The 24,620-nt window shown below is 40.9% G+C and overlaps 1 protein-coding gene across 1 annotated transcript in view; it reads right to left on the reverse strand.

Moving 5' to 3' along the window:
- Positions 1 to 2,755: 2,755 nt before the first annotated feature.
- The window catches only part of LOC120956685 (transcription factor kayak), a 139,072-nt gene continuing 117,207 nt past the window's right edge, over positions 2,756 to 24,620 (reverse strand). The window contains exon 4 of the mRNA XM_049606758.1: positions 2,756 to 2,864. Coding sequence (XP_049462715.1) covers positions 2,861 to 2,864 — 4 coding nt within the window. The 3' untranslated portion in view covers positions 2,756 to 2,860. The remainder of the gene's footprint in view (positions 2,865 to 24,620) is intronic.

The raw sequence follows: 24,620 nt of genomic DNA on the forward strand, positions 1-24,620 counted from the left end.
CCGATTTCCAATAAAAAAAATTAATGAAAATTTTGACAGACAAATTGGAATGGTTTGTTTACAATTGGACTGGTTTGTTACGGCCAAGCTACACGTACCGGACGACATCGGACGATGCCATAAATCCGTTAACGCCAACTGTCAAATCTCATACAAAATCGGCCCGCTGTGATCCGACACGGCCCGGTACATGTAGTTTGAACAAAGTCCGCGCTCAGAATTGCTCAAATTGTATTTTCTTGCTTGAAAAAATATATATAAGTTTTTATTTTCTTTAAAATGTTTGGATTAATTTCGCGGTTTGAATATATAACTTTGTCAACAGCAAACATTCCCAAGCGCCACAGATTAAGCTTAAACGACTGGAAAATTGAATATCCATAGATAAAAAAATGAAAGCTCCACAGCTTCATTGGTTTGATCAATAGATGGCGTATTAAAACTGATTATTATATTGCTATCCTTTTCTTGCAATGTGTTTCGGCAAGTTTCATCTTATCATGACCTATACAACCTTCTAACTTTCCGAGCAAAAATCTATATGAATGGTCGTGTGGTCAGATACACGGGTATTCACACCAACGACCATTACTCAAATCTCACTTGCTTCAGTGCTGGTGGTATCCATTGAAGTTTAGTATTTAAACAATTGTATCGCCGTTCTAGTTCTAGCGATGCATAACTTCAATGCGAAACCATACAACAGTACAGAGGAAATGAGAAAGCTCTCCTCCAAGCGATGAAGCTCAACTGGTTGGGGTATCCCACCAACAGAGAGCGCCACCATTTTTTTCGCTATTTTTAGAATGCATGAGTCGTTTGTCGTCTGCTAAACGAAGTCTTTCTATATTCCGTTTAGGTAGAGAACTTAAGTCGTTTAGAAGCCGTTTAGTGGTCGTTTAGTGGATTTGTGGCACTTGGGATTGCAAATAGCTTGCCATCAGAACGTGCCGTGTTGATCTTCCGGAATTTTCTTTGTTGGTGGTGTTGGATTCCCGGTTGGAGAAATATGGATCTGCGGTATATTAGCGAATCTACAGCAATATTTTCTTGCCTGTATGGTTTGGTGCGAAGTCGTCGTCGCCGATGGTGGGTTCGACCAATGCTATATAAGCGCAACGAGGCCGGGAATCGTTTGTTGGCTGATATTGCCGAAGAAGCTGCCGATGAAACTATTATTCAGTTTTTGAGGATGACGGAGGAGGACTTTGAGTACATGTTACAAAAAATAACTCCAAAAATATGTAAACAGGATACCTACATGAGAAAGGCAATCACAGTACGTGAACGTCTGATTATCGGGTTAAGATTTATAGCGACTGGAGAAAATTTTAAAAGTTTGCAGTTTCTATTTCGTGTAAGTTAAGTTTAACAAAACATATCGACATAAAGCACAGTTTATTTAAATACATATTTTAGGTATCTCCGTCCACCATCCGAAAAATAGTGCCAGAAGTTTGTGATGCGTTGATTGAGGTACTTGCTGATTATGTAGCGGTAAGTAGTTAATACTTTGATTCACTATGCAAGGACCAATGTTCTGAATGTCTTCTTCTTTGACACTACACCCGTTGTCGGTCGAGGCCTTGATGTATCACTAGCGGGGTTGGTTTGCAGTGACTTATTGATTCCCCCGCCATAGCAGGATATTCAGTCCTACTCATGGAGGCACGGTCCATTCGGTCATATATCCATATATCCACATATGTCCATATATGTCGACATGTTGTTAGAATGTCTTTAAACTAAAATGAAAAAAAAAACAAAAATTACACGAATTTGGTTCTGAATTCAACAGGGCTACCTAGATAGTTTGTGCAGATGACGCTGCTTTTATATTTGTTTTTTAACATAAATCCGTATCGAAATGCAGTACGTTTGCGTAACATAACCGTTGACCACGCTGTTTAGTTAAGTTACAACCAGCTGTAGGCTTTACGGTAAGCGGTCTAACGTCCTATCCATCGATGCCCCTCCCTCCTTATTCACTGGGAACAAGATCCCTCATTGCAGAGACACAGCTACTGCTATTCATTTCTATCATCGATTTCAAATCGTTCAACGACCTGCAAAATCTCATTTTGCATTTTTTCCAAATCCTCTTTTTTTCTACGTAGCATTTGTTCGGCAGACACGGGTTCTCGCTCTTGCATTTTTTGATATGAACTCTCAAGATATTCTAGACAGCTCAAAATTTTTCCATCAACTCTAGCTTGTCTAGAAAGCCGTGGAGCATTTTGTGACGATGCGTTATTAGGTTGTTCTTCTTGTTCTTCGTTCATCGAAGTTTCCAGTTCCGAATGGACCCGTACTCCCTGGTCCGTTTCAGGTATGCCAGTTGTCGTGTTCGATCTTGACTGGACCGCTACTGCTTGATCTGTTGACGTTATCGGAACTGGCTGACCGCGCGATTCGTGTCCCGTCGACGTGTCATTTTGCGCCTGAACTTGTGTTCCAACTCCCGCAGACAGTGATGGTACAATTTGGAACCGAGGTATCTGTCCTGAGAACGTGTTTGGTGCAGCCTGGCTAGTCGACATGACCGGTATTGGCTGAAATCGCAACGCTTGTCCCGATGTCGCGTTTGACATAATTTGGACACGCTGTCCTCGTACGATCGACGTTCCAGGCATAAGCTGGAAACGCGGTGTCTGGCCAGGGGACGTGCTTGGTATTCCTGGTGATCCCTTGTTCGTCGACGTGCTTGGTATATGCTGACCAAGCGATCCCTTGTTCTTCGACGTGCTTGGTACTGCTCCATCAAGATTCGTCACGCTAGACGACGGAGATAGCCGTGGTATTTTGGAAGGGTTGCTTGTTGCTTCCAAATTTTGCCGGTGAACCAAACTTTTAGGTGGTCTTAACTGGAAAAAGAGAGATGTTGTTTGATATCACTATATTCTAAAAGCAGAAGAGTTAATTTGATATTTATATGTTTTTTTTTATTACATTTTCTTTTTGTCGTAACGTCATATGCGATCTGTACAAGCTTTCGAAACTTATTTTATACCACGCAGTGGAATAATCAGTCCTTGCTACGAGGGGACTGATTGTATGCGGATTGAATCCACATCGGGCGAGTGGTATAGTCGTGTGAGATGAAGACTGTACTACGGAACTGCCATTTTTACTACATAATACTATGAAATATTTAACTTGAATTTAATTGGCCAAAAAAAACTTGTATAACAAAGGTCAGCAGTAACGTAGTGTTTACTTTCTATGACTTTGGAGTACAGGCGATCCCCCAGATACACGATACCCCTTTGTGAGAAAACCTCACGAATGATCATCTACGTTGTACAATTTGTTTTCTTTCGCGATATTTAATAAAATTTGTGCCGGTTATGAAAATAAATGCGACTCGTTCAACTGTTTGCTACTGCATATTAGATTGTCATGAGTTCATTACATAATTCATTTGTGAGTTCATTTCGTTATCCTTATTTATGCCTACCAGTTCATTTCTATCCTAATTCTAATTCAGTTCGAATTTCGAATTCGAACGAATAAATTTCAAATGTTATTCAATGTTCTCCATCACTCTTATATGCAGATTAAGAGATATGCGGTGTTCTTAATTTGACAATTCTTTGAACAAATTGTACTGATTTGACACATCCATTGTAAGTTGACAAATAATTTCCGTTTTGATCAAATGTTAAAAACTATTTCAAAAGGTTTGAAACTGTTATATTCAGTCTGAATCATATCAAATAATTAATAATGTGACTAAAACCGCCCCCTACTTACAAAATTACACAATAAATAGTAATATTTTAGCTGGAAATCGTTTACGTTTAACCACATATTTATTTATCATTTCAGCTGCCAGAAACAACTGAAGAATGGTTAGCTGTGTCTCGCCGATTTGAGGAAAGGTGGCAATTTCCTCATGTTATTGGAGCGATTGACGGAAAACACGTGCGCATACACAAACCGAATTTTTCTGGTAGTTTATACTACAACTACAAACACTATTTTAGCATTGTGTTGATGGCTATTGTTGATGCTGATTATAATTTCTTATACGTTGATATTGGTGGAAAGGGAGGGGTTTCGGATGGTGGTATTTTTAGAAACTCCAAAATACAGGGTAAATTTGAAAGAAAGGAATTGAATATTCCTAAACCGAGCGTCCTACGAGTGCCGTACAGTGTACTAGTGCCATATATGATGTTAGGGGATAAAGCATTTGCTTTAACAGATTACTGTATGCGTCCTTTTGGAGGAAGATCGACTGTTGGCAGTGTTCAAAGCCTTTTCAATCAACGACTGTCCAAGGCACGTATCCCCGCAGAAATAGCCTTTGGAATTCTTTCTAGCAGGTGTAGAGTGCTGCACACCTCAATAAACTTGCAGCCTGAAAAGGCTAGTAAAGTTGTCATGGCTGCTGTATATCTCCACAATTTTATACGGAAAAGGAACAAAGCTAGTTATGGGACATTTGAAGAACCATCATATCCGGCAAATGTTACTTCATCTACAAATAACTTGGATGGACTACAAAGCATCCCAATAAGACCTTCTGCACGCCTGGCAAACATACGTTTCCACCTGGCACACCATTTCAAAATGGGAAATTAATTTTTTTTTGAAGATTGGGCCATAGAGGAGTTATAGTTTTAATAGTGAAGAACTAAAGGCTAATGTATAATGTTTGTAAATCGAATTAAAAATATAAAAAAACAGATAAATAAAATTGAGTTTTTTTAATTGAAATATTTTATAGTTTCTCCATTAGCGTGTGATTCCGTCATCATGAAACATGTGATAAGCATGAAATTTTAGCATTTAAAATAGTGATATTTCAATTGATAGGGATTTTTTTATTATGTACAAAGGTTGTTAGGGTTAGGAGGAAAGACCCATTTCCCTATAACTTGGTGCAATATTTACAGTGATCTCAGGGATAAATCTGTAAATAACTAAGTTTTACAGTTTGTTAGTCGTTAATGCTTAATACTAAAATATTAATACAGTCTGTTCCCGAGTTACGCGGTTCTCGACGTACACGGATTCAGAAATACGCGGTTTTTTAAATATAACAGATTAAACGTCAAATAAAAATAATTTGCTTCAAAATTTGTCCAATGCAGTATAAATTGCATTTGTTTAAATAAATTTAATCTACTTAAAAGCCAAAAATATCAGAATGCTTGGCATTATCGTATCAAATGAGTGATAAAACTACAAAAGTACTCAATTAAATAAAAAAAACTTAATTAACAATGTTTTTCTGACGGAAAACCGCGAAATTCGACTTACGCTGATATTCGAGTTACGCGGATTCCTCGGGAACGCACAAACCGCGTAACTCGAGAACAGATTGTACTCTATCTTGAAATCGTACTCAAACTTCTCATGGTAATTTAGTAAGCTAATAAGCAAATAAATAGATACACTGGACGAACGAAACAGCTTAATGGAGTTTTCAATTCCAACCAATGATATGACCGCATTATTTCCCAAGAATATAGTGGAACGCCGTTTATCCGGGCTCAGTATACTCGACGTGTTATTCGAGTCAACATGTTATTCGATAATGAGTCTATGTTCATTTTTCATCATAAATTTTTAAAGTTTTTTTAACAGTGTAGTGCTAGTTAGTAACACCTAGTCAGTTATTATTTACTTGAATTTGAATTTATCAATGAAAATATTTGAAACTAGAAATAAATGTTAGCGATTTTCGAATGACAATGATGTCTGATAAGCGTTGTTTTGAACATCCTCCTCAGCACGCAATGACACCTTTGAATTGAATTGTATTTCTCAACCGCATGGATTCACGGACAACCGGATAAAAGGTATCCGGATAAACGGCGCTCCACAGTAGTTAGTTTTAATCAGAACTGATAAAAATATATAAACAGACATAAACTATTCGCCCAAGCCGAATGCTCAAAACTCAACGAAATGACCTTCGTGTTTTGTTAAACACGACAAATGACAGGGTTTCGGTGTCGTGTCTCAACAATGCTTTATATACTTTGGTCATTCCAATTGAATACACGTTCACCATCACGCGCGCTTTTACACCACTATTCCAGAGCAAAATTATACATCCAGATTGTGCCACAAAAAAGAAAATAAATAATTAATTGCATTACCGTATCAATTGTGTCTCCAGCACTTAGATTTTCGTTGAGAAACTGCATCGCTTCGTACGCGAACCAATTTGGTCTAAATATTTCATTACAACCTAAAATAAAATGATATAGTAGCGTCATATAACGGTGCAGTGGATATATAGTAGTGTTACATACAAGGGTTATAAAAAACCGATGTTAGTGTCGAAACTAACCTGCTCCCGACTGGATACTATTGTTAACCTTTATTCGATTTTTTCTGTATGTAGACCGTAGATTTTGCCACTTCTCTTTGGCTAAAAGTACAGGAATGCTCAATTCACTGGCCACTTTCTGCCACACATTGTCTTGCTTTGCCACATCTTTATATTGAGGATCCCTTTTATTCCACAAAAGTGGACACGCTTCTATTTTGGATATAAATTGCAAAGTATCCTCCATCGTAAACAAATGCTGAAATAATGTAAAACAAAGTGTTAAAATAGCTTCTTTTATAACATGCTAGTCACTCTGCTAGCGGAGTGTTGCAATGTAAACACTGATTCTATGAATTTTTTGCATTTGCATGGCATTTAAGACATAGGAATACATCGTTGAATAAAAGGGAATCAAATACTTACTTCTCCCTTAGCGGTTTTATACGAATTTTTCGGTTTCGAATCCATTTTAAGAGAATCTGTAGTTTGGTTAATACTCAATTCACTTGAGATATTAGTCTGATCAAGAAAATGAAACGACTATCAACAAAGAAAATATACAAACGTCAACCCAATGACATCGGATGACAGCGGGCGTCCGACGCGGCCCGGTCCGACTTGATTTGCTTGTCTGCGGTCCTAGGTTGCTCAATTTTTATGGCCGAACTCCTGTTTTGGCCGATTTCCAATAAAAAAATGAATGAAAAAATTTTGACAGACAAATTGGAATGGTTTGTTTACAATTGGACTGGTTTGTTTACAATTCGACTGGTTGCAACTGGATTGCAATCGTGCAATAGATGCTTTAGGTTGAACTATTAAATTATTGTAAATCTAATTTTAATTATGTACTTTCTACTGGACTTGTGTCGAAAGTGGAAATTTGATTCATATTTTAGTGAAATGAAAAAGAAATAATTTTATTTTTTTATTTCTCATAGAGTTTCATCACGCGAGTTTCCTTTCCGTCCAAGAACAGTCCTGTGATCTAGTGATGGGCGTTTCGGAGCGCACCAACCCGTTAGTCTGGAGCCGGCTCCGACTTTTTCCCGAAGCCGGCTTCACACCAACGGCTCCGGAGCCAGCTCCGCTCCGACGACTCCGGAGCCGGCTCCGCTCCAACGGCTCCGCACCAATGGCTCTGCAGCCGGCTCCGGACTAACAGCTCTGCATTCACGGCTCCGTTCCAACGACTGCGAAGCCGGCTTCGGGCCCACTGTTCTGGAGCCGGTGACAAATCAACGGCTCTGGACCAACGCCTCCGGACCAACGGTTCAATAGAGACAGCATTGTACGATGGCGTAATAAAAAAAAGAATATATCTTCTCGTGGAAGCTAACACACGATGTGATTGCAGTATTGACATGTATGACGTTGTGTAGCATTCATTGGTCTCGCCTTTCGTAACTATATTCGAAACTCATCGATTTTTTTGATAAATTATTTTAAGCATGACCTTCTCCGCTATTTACGGATTTCCTCGATTGAAACTTTATTGAAAAAGTTTGTTTGGTCCCTTGTGTTAAATCCAGCTCAGGAGCCGTTGGAGCTGAGGCGGCTCCGGAGCCGTTGGAGCTGAGGCGGCTCCGGAGCCGTTGGTGCAGAGCCGGCTCCGGAACCGGCTTTGGAGCCGTGGGTGCGGAGCCGGCTCCAAAATTATCTGGAGCCGGTCGGAGCCGGCTCCGACTTTGGAGTAAATTACCGTTCCTTCATAAAAGCAACTGCTATTCGTGATGGTTGAGGAGCCGTTTTTTTACTATTACTCTGTATACTGCTCTGTTACTCTGTGGCTGTTACGCCACCACGCGGAAAAGCATACTAGCGTCATATACCACATATACTAGTATCTCTTCCCTCCTAACAGCAAAGCATGATGTACCCAGAACATAAATAACCAGCAACAGCGACTTTAGGGTCCAACAGGTCTGACACGCAGACTGGATGCAAGTGACCACTTCATATTTCATCTCAGCCCACTACAGTATAAACTGTTACAATAAGTTTTTCGTATAACGAGCATATTCAAATGCTCTACAAGTACCTTTCTTCACGAGGAAAATCTCGCATTGCGATCCGAGGTGTGTCGTATGATAATATTTTTCATTTTTCCTACAAATTATATGATAAAGAGTAGGAGAAAGAGATGAATATGAGGGTCACCGAGTAAAGCACTTGTAAAGGGAGAGTAGTGGTTGAGCCGGGAAGTAAATGTTGAACGGTCCTGTTGTAACAATTATAATTAGGAAATAAACCATAAGTATATTTGTGTTTATGCATAGTGGCAGTGGCGCGTTAAGCGGTGGGCGGCCGCCAGGGGCCCCGACGATCTAGGGGGCCCCGTCCTTGTGGATGTACGACTTCGTATCGATTCTACCCCCCCCCCCCCCCCCTGGATGGGACTTTTACCATCTACAGGCGGTCCCCGAGATACACGGTACCTCTTATACGCGGATTCGGAGATACGCGGTTTTCTAAATTTGACAATTCTTTGAGCAAATTGTACTGATTTGACACATCAATTGCAAATTGCCAAATAATTTCCGTTTTGATCGAATGTTAAAAACTATTTCAAAAGGTTTAAAACAGTTATATTCAGTCAGAATAATATCAAATAATTCATAAAGTGACTGAAACCGCCCCTTACTTGCAAAATTACACGAAAATTAGTGAAATTTCAGCTGGAAATCACGAGATTCGACTTACGCGGAAATTCGAGATACGCGGTATTTTGCGGCCGTTTTCGATTCCCATTAACCGTGTATCTCGGGGACCGCCTGTATTTCAAAAAAACTCATTTTTAATTCATTCATTTTTCCCATCGCTTTACTCACTGTATTTTGTCGAGGGCCCCAAACTGCAGAAAACCGGGGCCCCATACTATTCAAAGCAGCACATTAAATGTTCTAAGAAATCTGCCAATACTGGCATCAATGTCGCAAGCGAAGAACGCTGCGACACGCGCGCACAGCTCAAATCAATACCTCATCATCGTTGGCGCAAAGAATAGGGCAGAGTGAGAAACCGTAAATTTTTGCTGGTGTGGGTGGCCTGTGCACGAGACACCCAAATCCGAAAACACGCAGAGCAACTTGCTGCTAAAATGGAATGCACAGAACGCTGCGCTTAACTTCCACCGAAAACCCGTTACACAACACAAGCATACAACACACCCAAACAAAAATTTAAAGTCCCCGAAACACAATTCACCGACTCGTAGCCGGTAAAATTAGCAGGAAAAATTGACTAACATCAAGCAAGCAACGGTGCTCCAGTGGGTAGAGGTTTCATTCGAGAATTGATGGGCAAAACGGCTCCGAAGCCGGAGCCGGCTCCGACCGCCTTTTTTCAACCGTCTCCGACGCTCTTTTCAATTTGGCTTGGATGAAACGTGCCTGTGTTTGTCTGGGGCCCCTATACTTGTTTTGAAGATGTGTGCCGAAAACAGATAGCTGTTTTCACGCGAAAAATGGTATTCACATCTCAAGCCTGAGATCGTGGAGCGTGCCTGCTTTTAACGCAAAACCTTAAATTTTCACGCAGGGCCCTTCTCAACTTTTGTGGTCAACTGACTAAAGGGGAAATCGGCACGGGGTGGTATTCATACAACTTTTTGCGTGAAGACAAAGTAAACAACCGTTACAGCTATACTAAAGCCAAAACTCAAAGGTGGTTTACGGGGCCCCAACGATTATGTGGACTCTTCGATGAAGGGGCCCCGTCGGTAAGGGCCCCGTCGTTAGGGAGGCCCCATCAATAAGGAGCCCCGTCCATTTGGTGTCTTGGTGTGGATGGTCGATGCACGAGCTCACCAAAAAAACGCAGAGACACTTGCTGCTAAAATCCAATGCACGGAACACATTACAGCGCTGAGTTTAACCACAAAGAAAACCCGTTGAAACAGCCACAAGCACACATCATACACAGACAAAAATTTAAAGGCCCCAATACACCGGCTCGTAGCCGGAGAAATTAGCAGGAAAAATTGACACCAAGCTCGCGTCGCTTTAAAAAGCCTAGGAAGGTCGTTTGGTCAACGGTGCTTGAGTGGGTTGAGGTTTCATTCGAGAAATGGTTAAATCGATGTCATTGTGTGCGCTCTTGGCTGGGATGAACCGTCCTGTACTTGCATACGGGGCCCCTGCTACCTCTTTGCGATTGTGTGCCGAAAGCAGACAGCTGTTTCACACGAAAAATGGTATTCACATTCCTGGCCTGGGATAGTAGATTGTGTGTGTCTTTTAATGCAAAAACTAAAATTTTCATTCTTGATCCTAATCGAACACATCAAGTTTGTGGACCGAAGAGAAGGGGAAATGGGAAAGGTTTCAGTTAGAAGGAAGGGGGGAAGGGTATAAAAATACTCAAGGAACTTAAGGACCTTGTTCATTTATATATGGGTTTTATCGACTATCTCAATTTTTGCGAATACAACAAGACCAAAAACCGTTACAGCTGCATCTACATACAGCCATACACAGCCATAATACGAAGAACAATCTCCATTGCCTCGGCCATCTGGGGCCCTGTTGATGATCCCGTCGATTGAGGGGCCCCTTCCATTCGGTGTTGTCAACCCAATACACCCCCATTTTCCCTCCGGGTGTTAGGTTTACAATCAGATTTACTATTACTACCAAACCTATTAGAAGCATATTTATTTTATTTATCAGAAGCATTTTACTATCAGAAGCAGAAAACATTTGCCTTTTTAACATGTGCAATATTTTTGTTTAACATGTGCACCTTAGTTGGAAGCGTAGAACGCTGCGATACATGCCCACAGCTCAAAACAATATCATTTCATCATCGTTGGCCCAAATGCATTGAACGCTACGCGCGAGTTGGGTAAAGCGAAATCCGTTACAAGAGATGCCTCACGCAAACTACATGCACATACGACATTAAAAGGCTCCGAAACCGATCTCAACACAACGGTTCTTAGCCGTAGAAATTAGCAAGAAAAATTGGATGACACCAAGCACGCTCTTTTTATCTGTTGAGGTTTCATACAAGAATCGATTCCGAAGTCGATGTGTGCGCTTTTTAATTTGGCTTGTGTCTATGTTATCTCGCAAAAACTAAGAACTCGTGCCCCGGCTAACCTTTGGGGCCCCAGTCAAAATTGTGGACTGGACGAAGTGATGGTAGAAAGGCAAGCTGTTGAAGGGTTTGGGTCAAAATTGGAAGGGTCGACGGAAAGGAAATATCGATATGAATGATCACTTAAATTTTGACTTAATTAAGCTGTCGGCGGCGGTCGGCAAAGTCCGGCCCGCCACAATATGCAGTCAGGCCCGAGAAAATATTTGCCCAATTTTGAAAGATAGGAAGATCCTATTCAATAAAAATTAACTGAACATATTTTAATATGACAATTCATATCGTTGAACTCTTCCAAATTCGATCACCATAACATGAATTGTCGGACCAATCAATATGGCAAAATTTGAGGAGAAATTAGAAAATAGAAACGAATAATTCCATAAAAACCTGACTGTTGATTTTACGAGAACAATGGTTATTGGTTGCTAACTATTGCTTTTTAAGGATGCAACGATTTTCTAGGAGTTTTTTTTTAAGGAAATGCACTATCAATTTGTCTGACCTGGCCTTACTTGTCCGTGGCCTCATACTAGTACTGAACGATTGAACGTTTTTCTCGATAATTTTTCAGCTATTAAGGTTTTTGTACCATCTTCAGATATATCCTGAAACAAATTTGCAACATGGAAGGAAGGGTACATTGAGAAGCGATATTGCAATTTTGCTTAATTGTTTGGAACTTTGTATGACTTTTGCACACTATGCTGCTGACTCTTAATTGAAGAATCTTTACAATCAATTTTAGTAATTTTAAGTTAATAAAACGAATTTGAAACTTGCTTGGAAGATATAATAATTTAAGAAAAACAACAATATAACCAATTGCATTGTTTAATATCATAAACCAGTTATTTTGTGTATTAACTGTAACAATATAATAATGGATGTGTAACAAAATGCATTCTCCTGGCCCTCAACGCTCGATCATTTAGAAAGCAGCTGATCTAAAGCAGTGGTCTCCAGCCTGTGGTCCGCGGATCACTTGAGACAAACATACTGCAATCCAGGGTATTTCCAGTTACATTCGAATGAAAATACTGTTTTTTTCGCGTGCAAGAAGTTATCGCTCTGACCGATTGAAAATGAAGTGGCCGCAATTCGAAGCAAGACGGTACTTCAGTATTCATTGTAAACACCAACGTAAAAGCAAAATATTGTTTTCATGTTATGCTCACGATGACGATTTTAAATCAAATCGTCCGTATTATGAAACACAAGCTGGAAACTGTAAAGTAGGAAAGAAAATATCGTTTAGAACCATCGTTCTTGTCAATAAAAGACAAACGTAACTGGCTTAGCGAAAGCGATAACTTTCCGACTTACAACACGGAACAAAAAATTCCGAAACCTTTAACTTCTTTTGAGAATAAATAAAACCAACTCCGATCATGGCAGAAAATTTACCCCAAGTTGCATTTAAGATATCACGTGGTGGAATCTGGAATCAAAGTGTATGTAGTCCAGGTGGTCTCATAGCATGTTTTTCAAAACCAAATTTGAATATCATTTTTTGACAGAATGGGTGAAAACTTTTGTTCAAACAAGCTTTCTTGAGGCTTGATGAGTAATCAAAACACTCTTAAAATCTTCATTCAGAAGCAGAAGCGATAAAAATCAGCCTTCTAAATTCATACACCTACGTGGATAAGCCCACCTGTATATTATACCCACTTAGATAGCTGCTCAAAAACTGCTACAAAATGCAAACAGCTGAAAGGTGAAATTTCAGCCTACGAACTTACAACGAAAAGGGCCCCATTACTGATTGTTTAGTCATTGATATCGATTAAAAATTGGCGAAAAAAAGTATTGGAATTGAAGTTTTTATTGATGCGCAGGGTGGCAGTCTATTCTGCTCATGTTCATCTCTGTTTCATAAAGTTTTATACAGATGTGAACTGTATTTTGTCGAAGCAAGTTTGTTGATTTGGTATGCACTCCTGGATATCACGAAATTTCAACAAGAACAGCAAAGTGGTGTGAAGATTTTTTTCAACCAAAACGTTAATTCCACAAGCCGAATATGCACCTAAAATTTTATCGGGGTGTCTGTAAGTAACCGCTTACCCAAATCAAATTTTTGTTCATCACGAACAAGCGGGCATCGCATTATATTTTCTTTTGAGGCTCAAACTGACTTACATGTCGTTTTGACAGAATAAATAAATGCATTTTCAGTAATTTGTTTTACAAATATTCAGTGAAACGACAAAACCATGTATTACTCAATAGCTTTCAGTAAAAAATGTAACTGCAGCAAACTTAGAAAATTGTATATGATTCGTGCACCATTTCAGTGCAGTGTATGATTCGTACATCATTTCGCCCCCCCCCCCCCCCCCCATCGATGGATTTGGTGAAGGGGCCCCGTCTACCATAACGCCTAGGGCCTCGGAGAGGCTTGACCCGCCACTGAGGACGAAACTACAAGCTTCTTGTTTGTCTGGCTTCTACCGAAGTTCTGACATAAACTTCAACGCTTGAACACATCATTGTTCACTCACACACCCATGTTTTCAAGCGTTTATATGAGGCAATGGGTTAAATCGAGCTGTTCAAGAGGAGTTTAAGCTAAAAATGTAGAAAAGTTGTCACCTGGGAACACAACCATTGGATTGACACCACCATCTTTGCGACCGGCTCTACTGTTGGGGGTATTAAAAAGACACACGATCGAAGCAAACGTGCATGTGATATGCAGAAAATTTCTTTCCAATTCAGGTAGGTTAGTGGAAACAAAACTTGAATTGAATTCATACAAAAGAGGATTCTGGATTTGTTTATTATGGCGAGCGTATGGTGCTGCACCTGTCCGTCCAGAATCTGGCGGCTTGTTGGCTTAGAGTCGGTATCATGACGCCGATTGACCGTCAATGCCTTGGAATGGGTTCGGCTCGGTAGGTTCATGTCCTTTGGTCTAGTGTATTCCGTGCATTTGTCGCGCCACGGCGGTAGACCCGGCAGTAACAAAGTTAAGACAAACTTTTCCCCGGTACGGATGGCGCTTAAAAGTTCTTTTTCTTATTATTATTCTTGTCATTACGGCCTACGCCAGGGGTCGCCAAACTACGGCCCGCGGGCCGCATGCGGCCCTCGAGAGCCTATTATGCGGCCCGTGGCAACTTAGTAAAGATCTAAATAAATAGCTAATTTTTGTGACTATTTTTGAAGAAAATGAAATTGTTGCTTTTCAGAGACGTAGACAATACTTCATTAATAGAAAGCTATATATGTTTTGTATATTATGGTAGTGTTTTCTTATAAAGACGAAATTTAAACGTTCACAATATTTACAGGCAACGAAAAAATGGCCCTTAACTCAATGATATGTGAAGTAATGCGGCCCGCGAACTGAAAAGTTTGGAGACCCCTGGCCTACGCGATCATGTTGGCCTTTTCAGGACTTGACTTAGTTTACTTAGGGTACTTAGGGGTACTTAGTTCTTGCTACGGCGGACGGTTCATACGCGGTTAGAACCCACGACGGACATGCAGATGTGCGGAATGATGGCGGTGACGCGGGCCCGCTCCTATCCAGCGTGCAACTTGCTTACTGCCACACTGTCTGCTGCCCGGTGCATACGCAGCAGGCAGGAGGAAGGATGCACCTCCTCAACAACAAAACACCATCATGAACCAGCGGCGGATCTAACGATAGACGGACTAGGCGGTCGCCGAAGATCTTTAGTCTATAGTATGCCGTATGTCTACAAGTGAACAGAGTATTAGCGACAAGGGCCCCCGAAAGATGGTTGTTGGGCCCCATTTGCACCGCCTCCCCCCCCCCCCCCCCCTCCCCATGTCGGCAAAAATTTTAGGGCCTATGACCGATGATCGTAAGTTTGGATGGCCACCCCTTCCTCCGCTGGCAATTAAAGTATACTGTTCAATCTCCCAACAGCTGTGTGCCACTACCCCTTCCTCCCGGTCATCAGTTACCATTTACAGGGACCTCAACTCGTCTTTCCGCCTAGGGCCCCCGATTCCCCTAATCCGCCTTTGTCATGAACACGTTCTTTTCTTTGACCGATGGATCATAACATTCCGGAAGAAAACACATTTGGCGAAAGTGTTGCACACACACGCACGCTTACACCGGTGCGCAGATGGCTCAGCATATCTGTGTAATCTACTTCATACGAAAGCAAAAAAGCTTAGTGTAACAAAGTTATGCTTAATGCTTTACACGTTCAGTTCGATGGCAGGCCCCAGGGACTACCTGTGAACTTTCCAGTGTGCCGGTTTCACAATCAGCTTGCGTTCTAGATGCCGACGGAACGGAAAGCTGATGAAACTCAGCGCCGAGATGAACGTGTTAATGCGAATTAGAGTTCGGCGCGTGAGCTGGCGATTCCTTAGTCATTTTTACGTGGCAGCGTTTGAACTCATTGCGCTTTTTTGGTTTGATTTGTGAAAATTCAAATGCATCGCTCCAATGTGTGTTAACGGTTTTTTAAGCGCCACAATAGCTCGCGAGCATTGACCACACGCGGGAAAGAGATAGCGCTATGGAGGGAAAAAGCACGGACGACGGCTGACAGCGATTGGCCGTCTGACGCACCAACACATCCAAACCTTCGACAGAGCGCTCAGGCGAGGGGTATGAAGCGGAGCAAGGGACGGGTAGCTCGACGAGCTGCTTGACAAATTTGCCGTTGGAGGGAAAAAGATGGCATGAGAAAATTCTCAGAACGCCATGATTTCTTCCGTCGCTTTGCACAGCGGGAGATTTTGGTACATTTCCTGCGCAGGAAACTGCTCGAATTTGCGCAGCGGGCAGTTGCAAACCGACCAGCGATAGAGGTGTACACTTTCTTATTCAAATTTCCACCAAATATCGCAGCCAGCCCCTTTTCGTGAATATATTTCACACCTGTATATAAGTGACAATATTTAAACACATCTTTCGAGATGTTGCAATCAAAATCAAACACTAATATTCTTGCACAAAAACAAAAGCCCTGACACACAACATTTCTACTCAAATCAATCACCACGCCTCGCCCGTGAATGATGTACGCAGGCCTTCAATACAGAAGTGTTTTTGCGCCAAATAAGAATAAGAAATATATTAAGTGCAAAATGTGTAATGAGCATGAATGTTAGTGTTGCAAATGCAACTCCGTTGGCTCCTCGACGGCTGCGAACAAAATATAACGACCGTTTCACTAACGTACAAATCTTCAATATATTTAAAAACGGACCAACCGATTATAAAAAGACAAGCTTAGATTTCAGTAGTTTTAAAAACCGCGATCTATCGTTCGCTAACTTTTAAAGAGACCTTTGTTCTGCGCACGGTGTATTTATCCCTTTTTTCCGGCGATGGCCGTTCCGCCATCGCGTTACGCAGCGAACGTTGCCCTTTCTTAAATGTTCGAAATTCGAAGATCGATCTTGTCACCCTATCTAAATGTCTAAACCTATCTCCTGTCATTTAGCTTATTTACATTCCGCATGCCATAATAAAGGACACGCGGTTTGTCGGCACGGTTACTCGTAACAGTTAGAGGTGGCGTTGCTGCAGGATAAGGTTCAGGCATTTCAACAGAAAGTGTAGATATAGCATGTTCAAGGATTAAAAGAGAAACAAAGGATGAATAAGAGGATAGAGTGTTTTTAGGTAGAACTATTATTTTAAACTTTAAATTTTAATCACCTCCCCTTATCCGGAATGGATAAGCCTTTTTCTCAGTGTATTGTTGCACCATAAGGCATGTTCTCTCCAAATTTCAGCAAAATCGGTAAGGTGCTTCATTTTTAACAAAATATTCACATCAATATATCTTGATGAAACTGTCAAAAAAAGTGAAAGGGTAGCGGAAGAAGGGGATTTAGGGGTTAAAGGAGCACAAAAAATCATATCCTATACTATTATAAACTGTCTATGTAGCTTAATTGACTCAAATCAACGTTTTAGTTATATCTTAATGCAAAACATACAGTACATACAGACAAATACGATACAAAAAAGCCTTTCATTTTTATTGATAAGAAGAAGATAAGAAGATGAAATTAATTCTTCATCTTGTATTTGGAGTAACGTCTTACGCGGACATGCCGGACTATATAGGCTTGCGAGACTTAATTCATTATCACGCAGCCGGATAGTCAATCCTTGCTACGGAAGGACGGTATATTCTAGGCTTGAACCCATGACGGTCATATTGAGTCGTTTGAGTTAACGATTGTACCATTGAAGCGCTCCGATGAAGTTGAAGGATGAAATTAAATAACATATTAATTTGAAATAACGGAAAATTAAACCCAATCGTTCAGGTGCCGTTCAACACGGTGATACAATTAATAAATTCTGCTACATGCCTTTTATCCATAGTATTCAACACGTGTCAAAAATATGTGATTTTTTTAAACATTGAAAGGCGAGGCCGTATTGCTTAACCAATTAATTTATTGAAAGCTATAATTTAATGAATTTTAATTAAGCTGTAATTGCAATTGTTCATTGACATTTGAATGATCAAACCCATAGTTGAAACAAGAACTGAAACCTTAAACCTTCGAGTAATTTACATTCAATAGTTAATTTATTCTTAAATATGTTATCTCAGCAATCTGAAACGATTCATTAAATCGACCGTCAAGGATTTTCATTGCGCAATAGCACAGGCTTCGTTTTCAGAAACACTGCGTGATGCTTTGCCTCCACTTGAATCCCTTCTCGGTGATTGGATTTCATTGGCGATGAATGAAGACGAAAGAAATGATTCCAAGGAATATTTCCAACGTAAAACAGGCATTGCCAACATTACCATGTGCGTCGATGGTACACACATAAAAATTAAAAAAACCACACTACCGACCTTTATTGTACATCAATCGAAAACGTTTATAGCCTCAACGTTATGTTGGTTTGTACTTCCGATGTGGATTCATGTGTAAAATAATGTTTTTATGGTATGAAGTAACATACTGGTTAGTTTAATTCTAGATTTGTGATCATAAATGTCGCATACGATCTATCAATGCCAAATTTCCAGGCAGGTATCACGATGCTTTTGTATGGGGAGTGAGTGCTGCTCGAACACATTTCGAAGAACTACACAGAACCGGAAGAATTGATAAATTACTTGGTAATATAAATCAGTACACCTATACAGACTTGCGTAATTATAGTACTACTGTTTTAACACAGGTGACGCCGGATACCCAGGAGAACCTTGGCTTGTTAGACCACATAGAGATCCTGATCCTGGTTCTGAAGAAGCATTATTCAACTCATCTCATTCCTCTGGCCGGATACTCGTAGAGATGACTATAGGAATATTAAAATCGAGATTTAGATGTCTTAATGGTATAGACGGTTGCTTTAATTATGCACCAGAAAAATGTGGAAAAGTCATAAATGTTTGCAGTGCATTGCACAACATATGTGTTGAGCATAATTTGGAGTGGAATCAGCTGTTCAATGACATTATGCTCAGTGTGCATTAGATAGCATCAGATTAATTTGCTGCTTTGTTCTACAATCAATCTCAACTATAATGATACTGAGGCTTTTTATACTTCTTAGATGGGACGGACAGAGGAGAGTGTTTGTTATCCTACTGGAAGATTCGGAACCATTCCCGTATCAGCTATGTTTTTCTACATCCATACCAGCAGAATCAACCTACGAGCAGAATCATACCGGCTGTGACTGTATCGTTACTTTTTAACACTTTTGCGCATACCTCTGAGGCCACTCCGAAATTTACGAAGCACTTTGAACCGCGTCAAACGACGATGGTGGACCCGGTATAAGCTATACTAGGTATAAAGCTATATGACGTGTATGTCAACATATCTCCCCGTCATGAAATGAATCAAACTCACTAGGCCACGATGAACTGTGAATGTTATGTGCATGACACTCGATGACCAAGCTCAAAGATTGCATCGTAGCCTGGCGAAACTGTAGGAGCGTCTGATTAATATGTAAATGAGCTGCTTTTTATGCCTGGATATCTTCTCGACGTTAGAAGTGTGAGCATTGTAGAGACTAAACAAGTTATTACAAATTGGGTTAGGAATTGTATTTATTGGTTACATTAAAGTTCGCATTTATTCTTTACTAATTTGTTTATACCCTAGCTCTAGCTCCATTTTGGCTATGGTTAATTTTAACTCGCGGTCTTTCTCCGCTAACTCCCTTGTGAGATTCAATTCTTCTCTTTTTAGATCAAGCTTTGCTTGTTTTAATTCCATATCTTTTAATTCTATTTCTTTTTCGAATGCAAATTTTTGTTTTTCTAAATCTAGTCTTTCCTTGTCCAAATCTAGCTGTTGTTGGCGAATAATATTTTGCTGCTGTTTAATTCGATCATAATGCTTATGTTCCAGCAATTGCAATTCAGCTATTGTTCTTTTGCGTCGTGTTGTACGTTGATTTGTATTATCATATTTCAGTGACATGCAGTTACACACAGAGCGGGAGTTAACAAAGGTAGATGTACGAAAAGCCGCTACTAGTTGATCGTGACGGACGATTAAATGAGGTCCCTTCGAACTATTTGAGAGGAATCGTCCTAAATTTGTTGACGGTAAGTCAATTGTTTTGGTGCATATTAAACGCATGATACTTACATTTCCTTTTTCTTTTTTATTGGTTTCATTTAGACACGGTAGCATTTGCTGGAACCAAATACCTTTCCTTACAACAGGATGTGTCGTAAACGGGATGGTGCAATTGCAGATACGGTCTGTCGTACTGCAAAGGATACATAGTGTCATATGACCCACCACACCCAGCGATTGTCGTCCTATTATTGTGTAGATATGTTTTTGTAGGGCATTTGCATAAACAGTGCGGATTGAACGTTTTACGTGTAGTATAGTTGCGTAATTTGTAATGCATTCGTGAACGGAATTCTGTTTGCATTCGTTGAATGTACGTAACCAGGTAGCGTAGGGACACTGTATGTGATAGACTGATAATGATAGGAAAAAATTAACGTAAGGAAAGGTAAAAGATGTGATAACTCAATGTTATGTTAGAATTATAGAGAATTTTTTTTAAATAATCACGATCCAGCTAGCTAGATTAACTAGTCATGCACAAAAATGATCCCCATGTGCTGTACAAAAAACGAATTCAATATATTTATATATAATTAGATATGACATGCTACCTTACCAGTAGGAAGCAATTGTGATTATGTTTATGAACGTGATGACACTTGTTGATATTGTTTGTTATTTCGCTTTGTTCGCCATGCTAGGACGTTATGACAGGCAAGATTTCTATCCTAATGCTTTTTACACAAATGTGTGTGGGTGGGCATGACTTAGCTAATCGTTACGTCAAACGGATAAAAAGAAATTTCACTTATAACAGCCAGCGCCATTCAAGTGTACGGAACAAGACTTTCTTTTTACGAATTATTCCTCGCAATTTGAAACGATGGCTACGAAACGTGAGAGAGAAACTGGTTCGCTGCATAACGCAAAGAAAAGTATCTTTGAAAAGCGATGGGCTGCGTGGGAGCGCTCCCAGCAAAATCAGCCGCAGCCTTCGACTTCAGGTTTGTAACAATCGACGAGCAACGGTTGCAGTGATAGCAGTAATTTTACTTGTGCATTTACTATCTGCATTTGTGCTTTATCTGCAATCTAGGTATGCAAGTGCGTCCAGTTAGGTCAGTTTTGACCGAACAAGTAGCTGGGACCAGCCCGGTTATGACCGAACCAGTAGCTGGAACCGATCAATTGGAACCGATGGGTATGCTGTATACTTTGGTGTAGTAATGGGGCTGTGCTAATTATTTTTTACAATTAAAGATACTCGTTCACCAGTTTCGAGTGGTCCAGAGAGTGACGGGGAGACGTTGTCGGCATACAGCAGCGCTGACGAAATCGATGTGTTTGACGACGGTATCGTGCAGGACGAGGGTTTGGAGCCGCAAATTCCCTACGCTGGAGTTTCGATGGAGGACGTTCTTCGGAATTGGGCATTCGAGACGAATCAAACACAACGGAGCGTCACGTTGCTGTTGCGTCACTTGCAGTTCTCGCCTTTTAACAATTTGCCGAGCGATGCGCGTACGCTACTGAAGCCACCGGCCAGCACATCACAGGATGAGAGGCAAATATCGTCGATAGCTGGTGGCCAATTTTGGTACCAAGGCATCGAAAAATGCCTTCAATCCTATTTTCCGTAAGTAGATTAACATTTTAAAATCAAGGCTTAAGTTATTTTATAATATTTGAAACTGTGTATGTTTTTCTTTTTCTTTTCCAGCGATGTGCCTCCACCTGAACGAGGTTTTGAGCGGGACTTTTTTGTCGACGGCCTGCCGTTATTTAAAAGTAGCCGCTCGCAATTTTGGCCGATCTTGATACGTACTCACAATGTCCCCCGGCTCCCTGTGATGACGGTGGCAATATTTTGTGGCGAGTCCAAGCCACTCTCGCTGGACGAATATTTTGAAAAGTTCGTCAACGAAATGAACCGTTTGCAGGCGAACGGTTTAAAAATAGGCAGTTGTAAATGTAATTGGGTAAAGCTTCGGGCAATCATCGCCGATGCACCTGCGCGCGCATACATCAAAGGTAAGGCAAAGCAAGCGATTAATCTAAACATGATATGTAATTGTACAATGGCTAACTTTTTTTGTAGGTGTTAAGGCGTTCAACGCGATCGAGGGTTACCAGAAGTGCACCATACAAACGGAGTATGACGCCAGAACGCGTCGGCGTTTCTTCCGTTACGGTGCAATCGCCCGGCCAAGGACAGACAAAGAGTTTCGGGAAAACAAATACCGGGAGCATTGCACAAAAACTACGCCACTCTCGAATCTAAACAAATGCGACATGATTCAGAGCTTTCCGGGTTCCTAGCGGTTGCATTTCGCGGATAAAGGCGTTTTTGGCAAGCTAACGTATTTGTGGGTTCGAGGCTACCGGTACTGTGATTGCCGTATGACAGCAGAGAATAGGCGTGCATTGTCGGCGGATATCTTTTGACTCAGGCATCGTTTCACTTCAAACGACGATTGCGGGATCTGCGGTACATTGAGCACTGGAAAGCTTCAGAGCACAAAATGTTACTGCAGGTCGCCGGAGTGGCCGTTTTGAAAGACCGATTGAAACCTGAAATGTATGACCACTTTTTGCTGTTATTCGTTGCAATGACGATGTTCTCTACATCGTTCCACCGTGCACGATGGGGCTATGCAGACGAGCTGTTGCACCAGTTTGTGGCAGACTATGCACTAGTCTACAGCCCGGAACTGGTCAACAGTAACGTTCATAGTTTGCTACACGTGCTGGAAGATGTGGAGAAGTTTGGCGACCTGGGCACCATATCGGCCTATGATTTTGAGGCTAGGTTGCACGACATCCGGCAGTTGGTGCGGATCGGGCGGTATAGCCTAGCGCAGGCGGTAAATCGCATCTTTGAGCTGCAGCGAGTGGAAGCAAACCGGCTGAAGCAAGTAGTGCCAAATACAAGGCCTACTGTTAGAAGCGTGGGGCGCTACACTGAGGCTGTGATTCGAAAAGGGTTTATCGTGCGCGACAATTTTCGCGATCAATGGTTCCTGACCAAGGATGGTCATGTCATTTTATATCATGATGCAAAAATGATGGGCGAAGAACTGCATGTGAAGGGGCATCAATTCACCCATCAGGAGAGCACCTTTACTAGCCCGTGTCCGTCGGAAGAAATTAATGTGTGTACGGTTCATATGCGGAACATAAGCACTTACACCATTATTGGCCCTTCGTTTGCAATTCTGTGCAAATTAGCAGCTGTAGAGGGTAGCACACCGAGTGAGTATGTGGTGGTGCCATTAACGCACACTTACCCGAGTGTGTAGAGTGGATACACAATGTATTAATTAAAAAAACCTGCTAAATGGCAGGTTGGCAGAAAAAAATCCTCTAAATGGCAGAAAAAAAACCTATAACTTTAAACGGCCATATCTTTTGAACCAGAAGAGCTAGAGACATAATCTCGTCACCGTTGGAAAGGAAATTAAAAATTGCGAAGCAAGTTTTCCCACAAACATTAAGCTCAGAGCAAAGGAACATATAGTAAATTGCCTCTGAAGTTGAAGGTTTTGTGGAAAGTCTTCAAATGTGCTTCGGGGAACTATGACCCAGTATGAAACTTTTACATCGCCAAGATCCTTGTTATTGTGTCCCAGGGCTTTGATTTGCTTATTCATGAACCCCCAATGACAATGGCAAGGTGGAAATTTGCAGTGCGCGCGATAAGGCAGATTAGCAATTGTTTACGTTTTTTGTTATTGTTGCGTTTTGACAGCTAGGGCTACGTTCATCCAGCATATTGTGTGCGTATTTTCACTGGGTGAAGCGTTAGCGTTCGTTTGAATTGTCGATGTATTAGTGTTAGGTCCGTTAGGCTAAGAACAAAATTGTCAACCATTGTCTTAAGAGGATTCGTAATATACTGACGCGTACGCCAAACGGTCACCTTTAAACCCTAAGCATTTTTTCACTGCACTTTAACATAAAATATCACAAAATATCACGAACAGCAATATCAATAACAAAATATAGGTCAATTCGAGGGATGTGGAAAGGGGGTGGGGGTGGATTAGGATGTTTCTGGCACGTCACCTAATTATGTCATAAAGGATACGCAATTCGTATATTTTAACGGCCATTTATCTAGTTTTAAATACTCATTCATAGTCGTTACATGGACTCAAGGTCAACATTGGTCAAGATAATACATGATGCAAAATAAAAAACCGAATTCGAAAAATATAATTCACTTACGCTCGTTTGAAATTAGCTTCATAACCGTCGATCTGCATGGCAATTTAATGGTCTCAACCAGTGTTGTTAACTGTTGACATTTTTCATGACAGTCACCGTAAACAGACGGTCAAAATAATTTTTGGCTGATGACATTCAATGCTTCCACGACACGACTGTCATTAAACGAACTTCATTCGTGTCGCTACCGTCAGGGCTGATGCAATGACATTAAATGTAAACAATGTAGTCTGAATGTCATTTGACATTTTTTGAACAACACAAATCGATACGATCGGAGGGTTATGAAGTGTATCATCGCTGAATATGGGGATTCTAGTGAAATAGCAAAACTAGTGAAATGAAAGCCTTTTCACCGCACGCTCTGTTGTAGATTGACATGAAAACGGCCATTTGCAATACGCCAGAATTCACGATTCATACTGGTTGGCGAATATCAAATGAATGTATCTTGAAAACGTCTTCATGTCAAATGACATTT

Source organism: Anopheles coluzzii, chromosome X (genome assembly GCF_943734685.1).
Source record: "Anopheles coluzzii chromosome X, AcolN3, whole genome shotgun sequence".
Lineage (NCBI taxonomy): Eukaryota > Metazoa > Arthropoda > Insecta > Diptera > Culicidae > Anopheles > Anopheles coluzzii.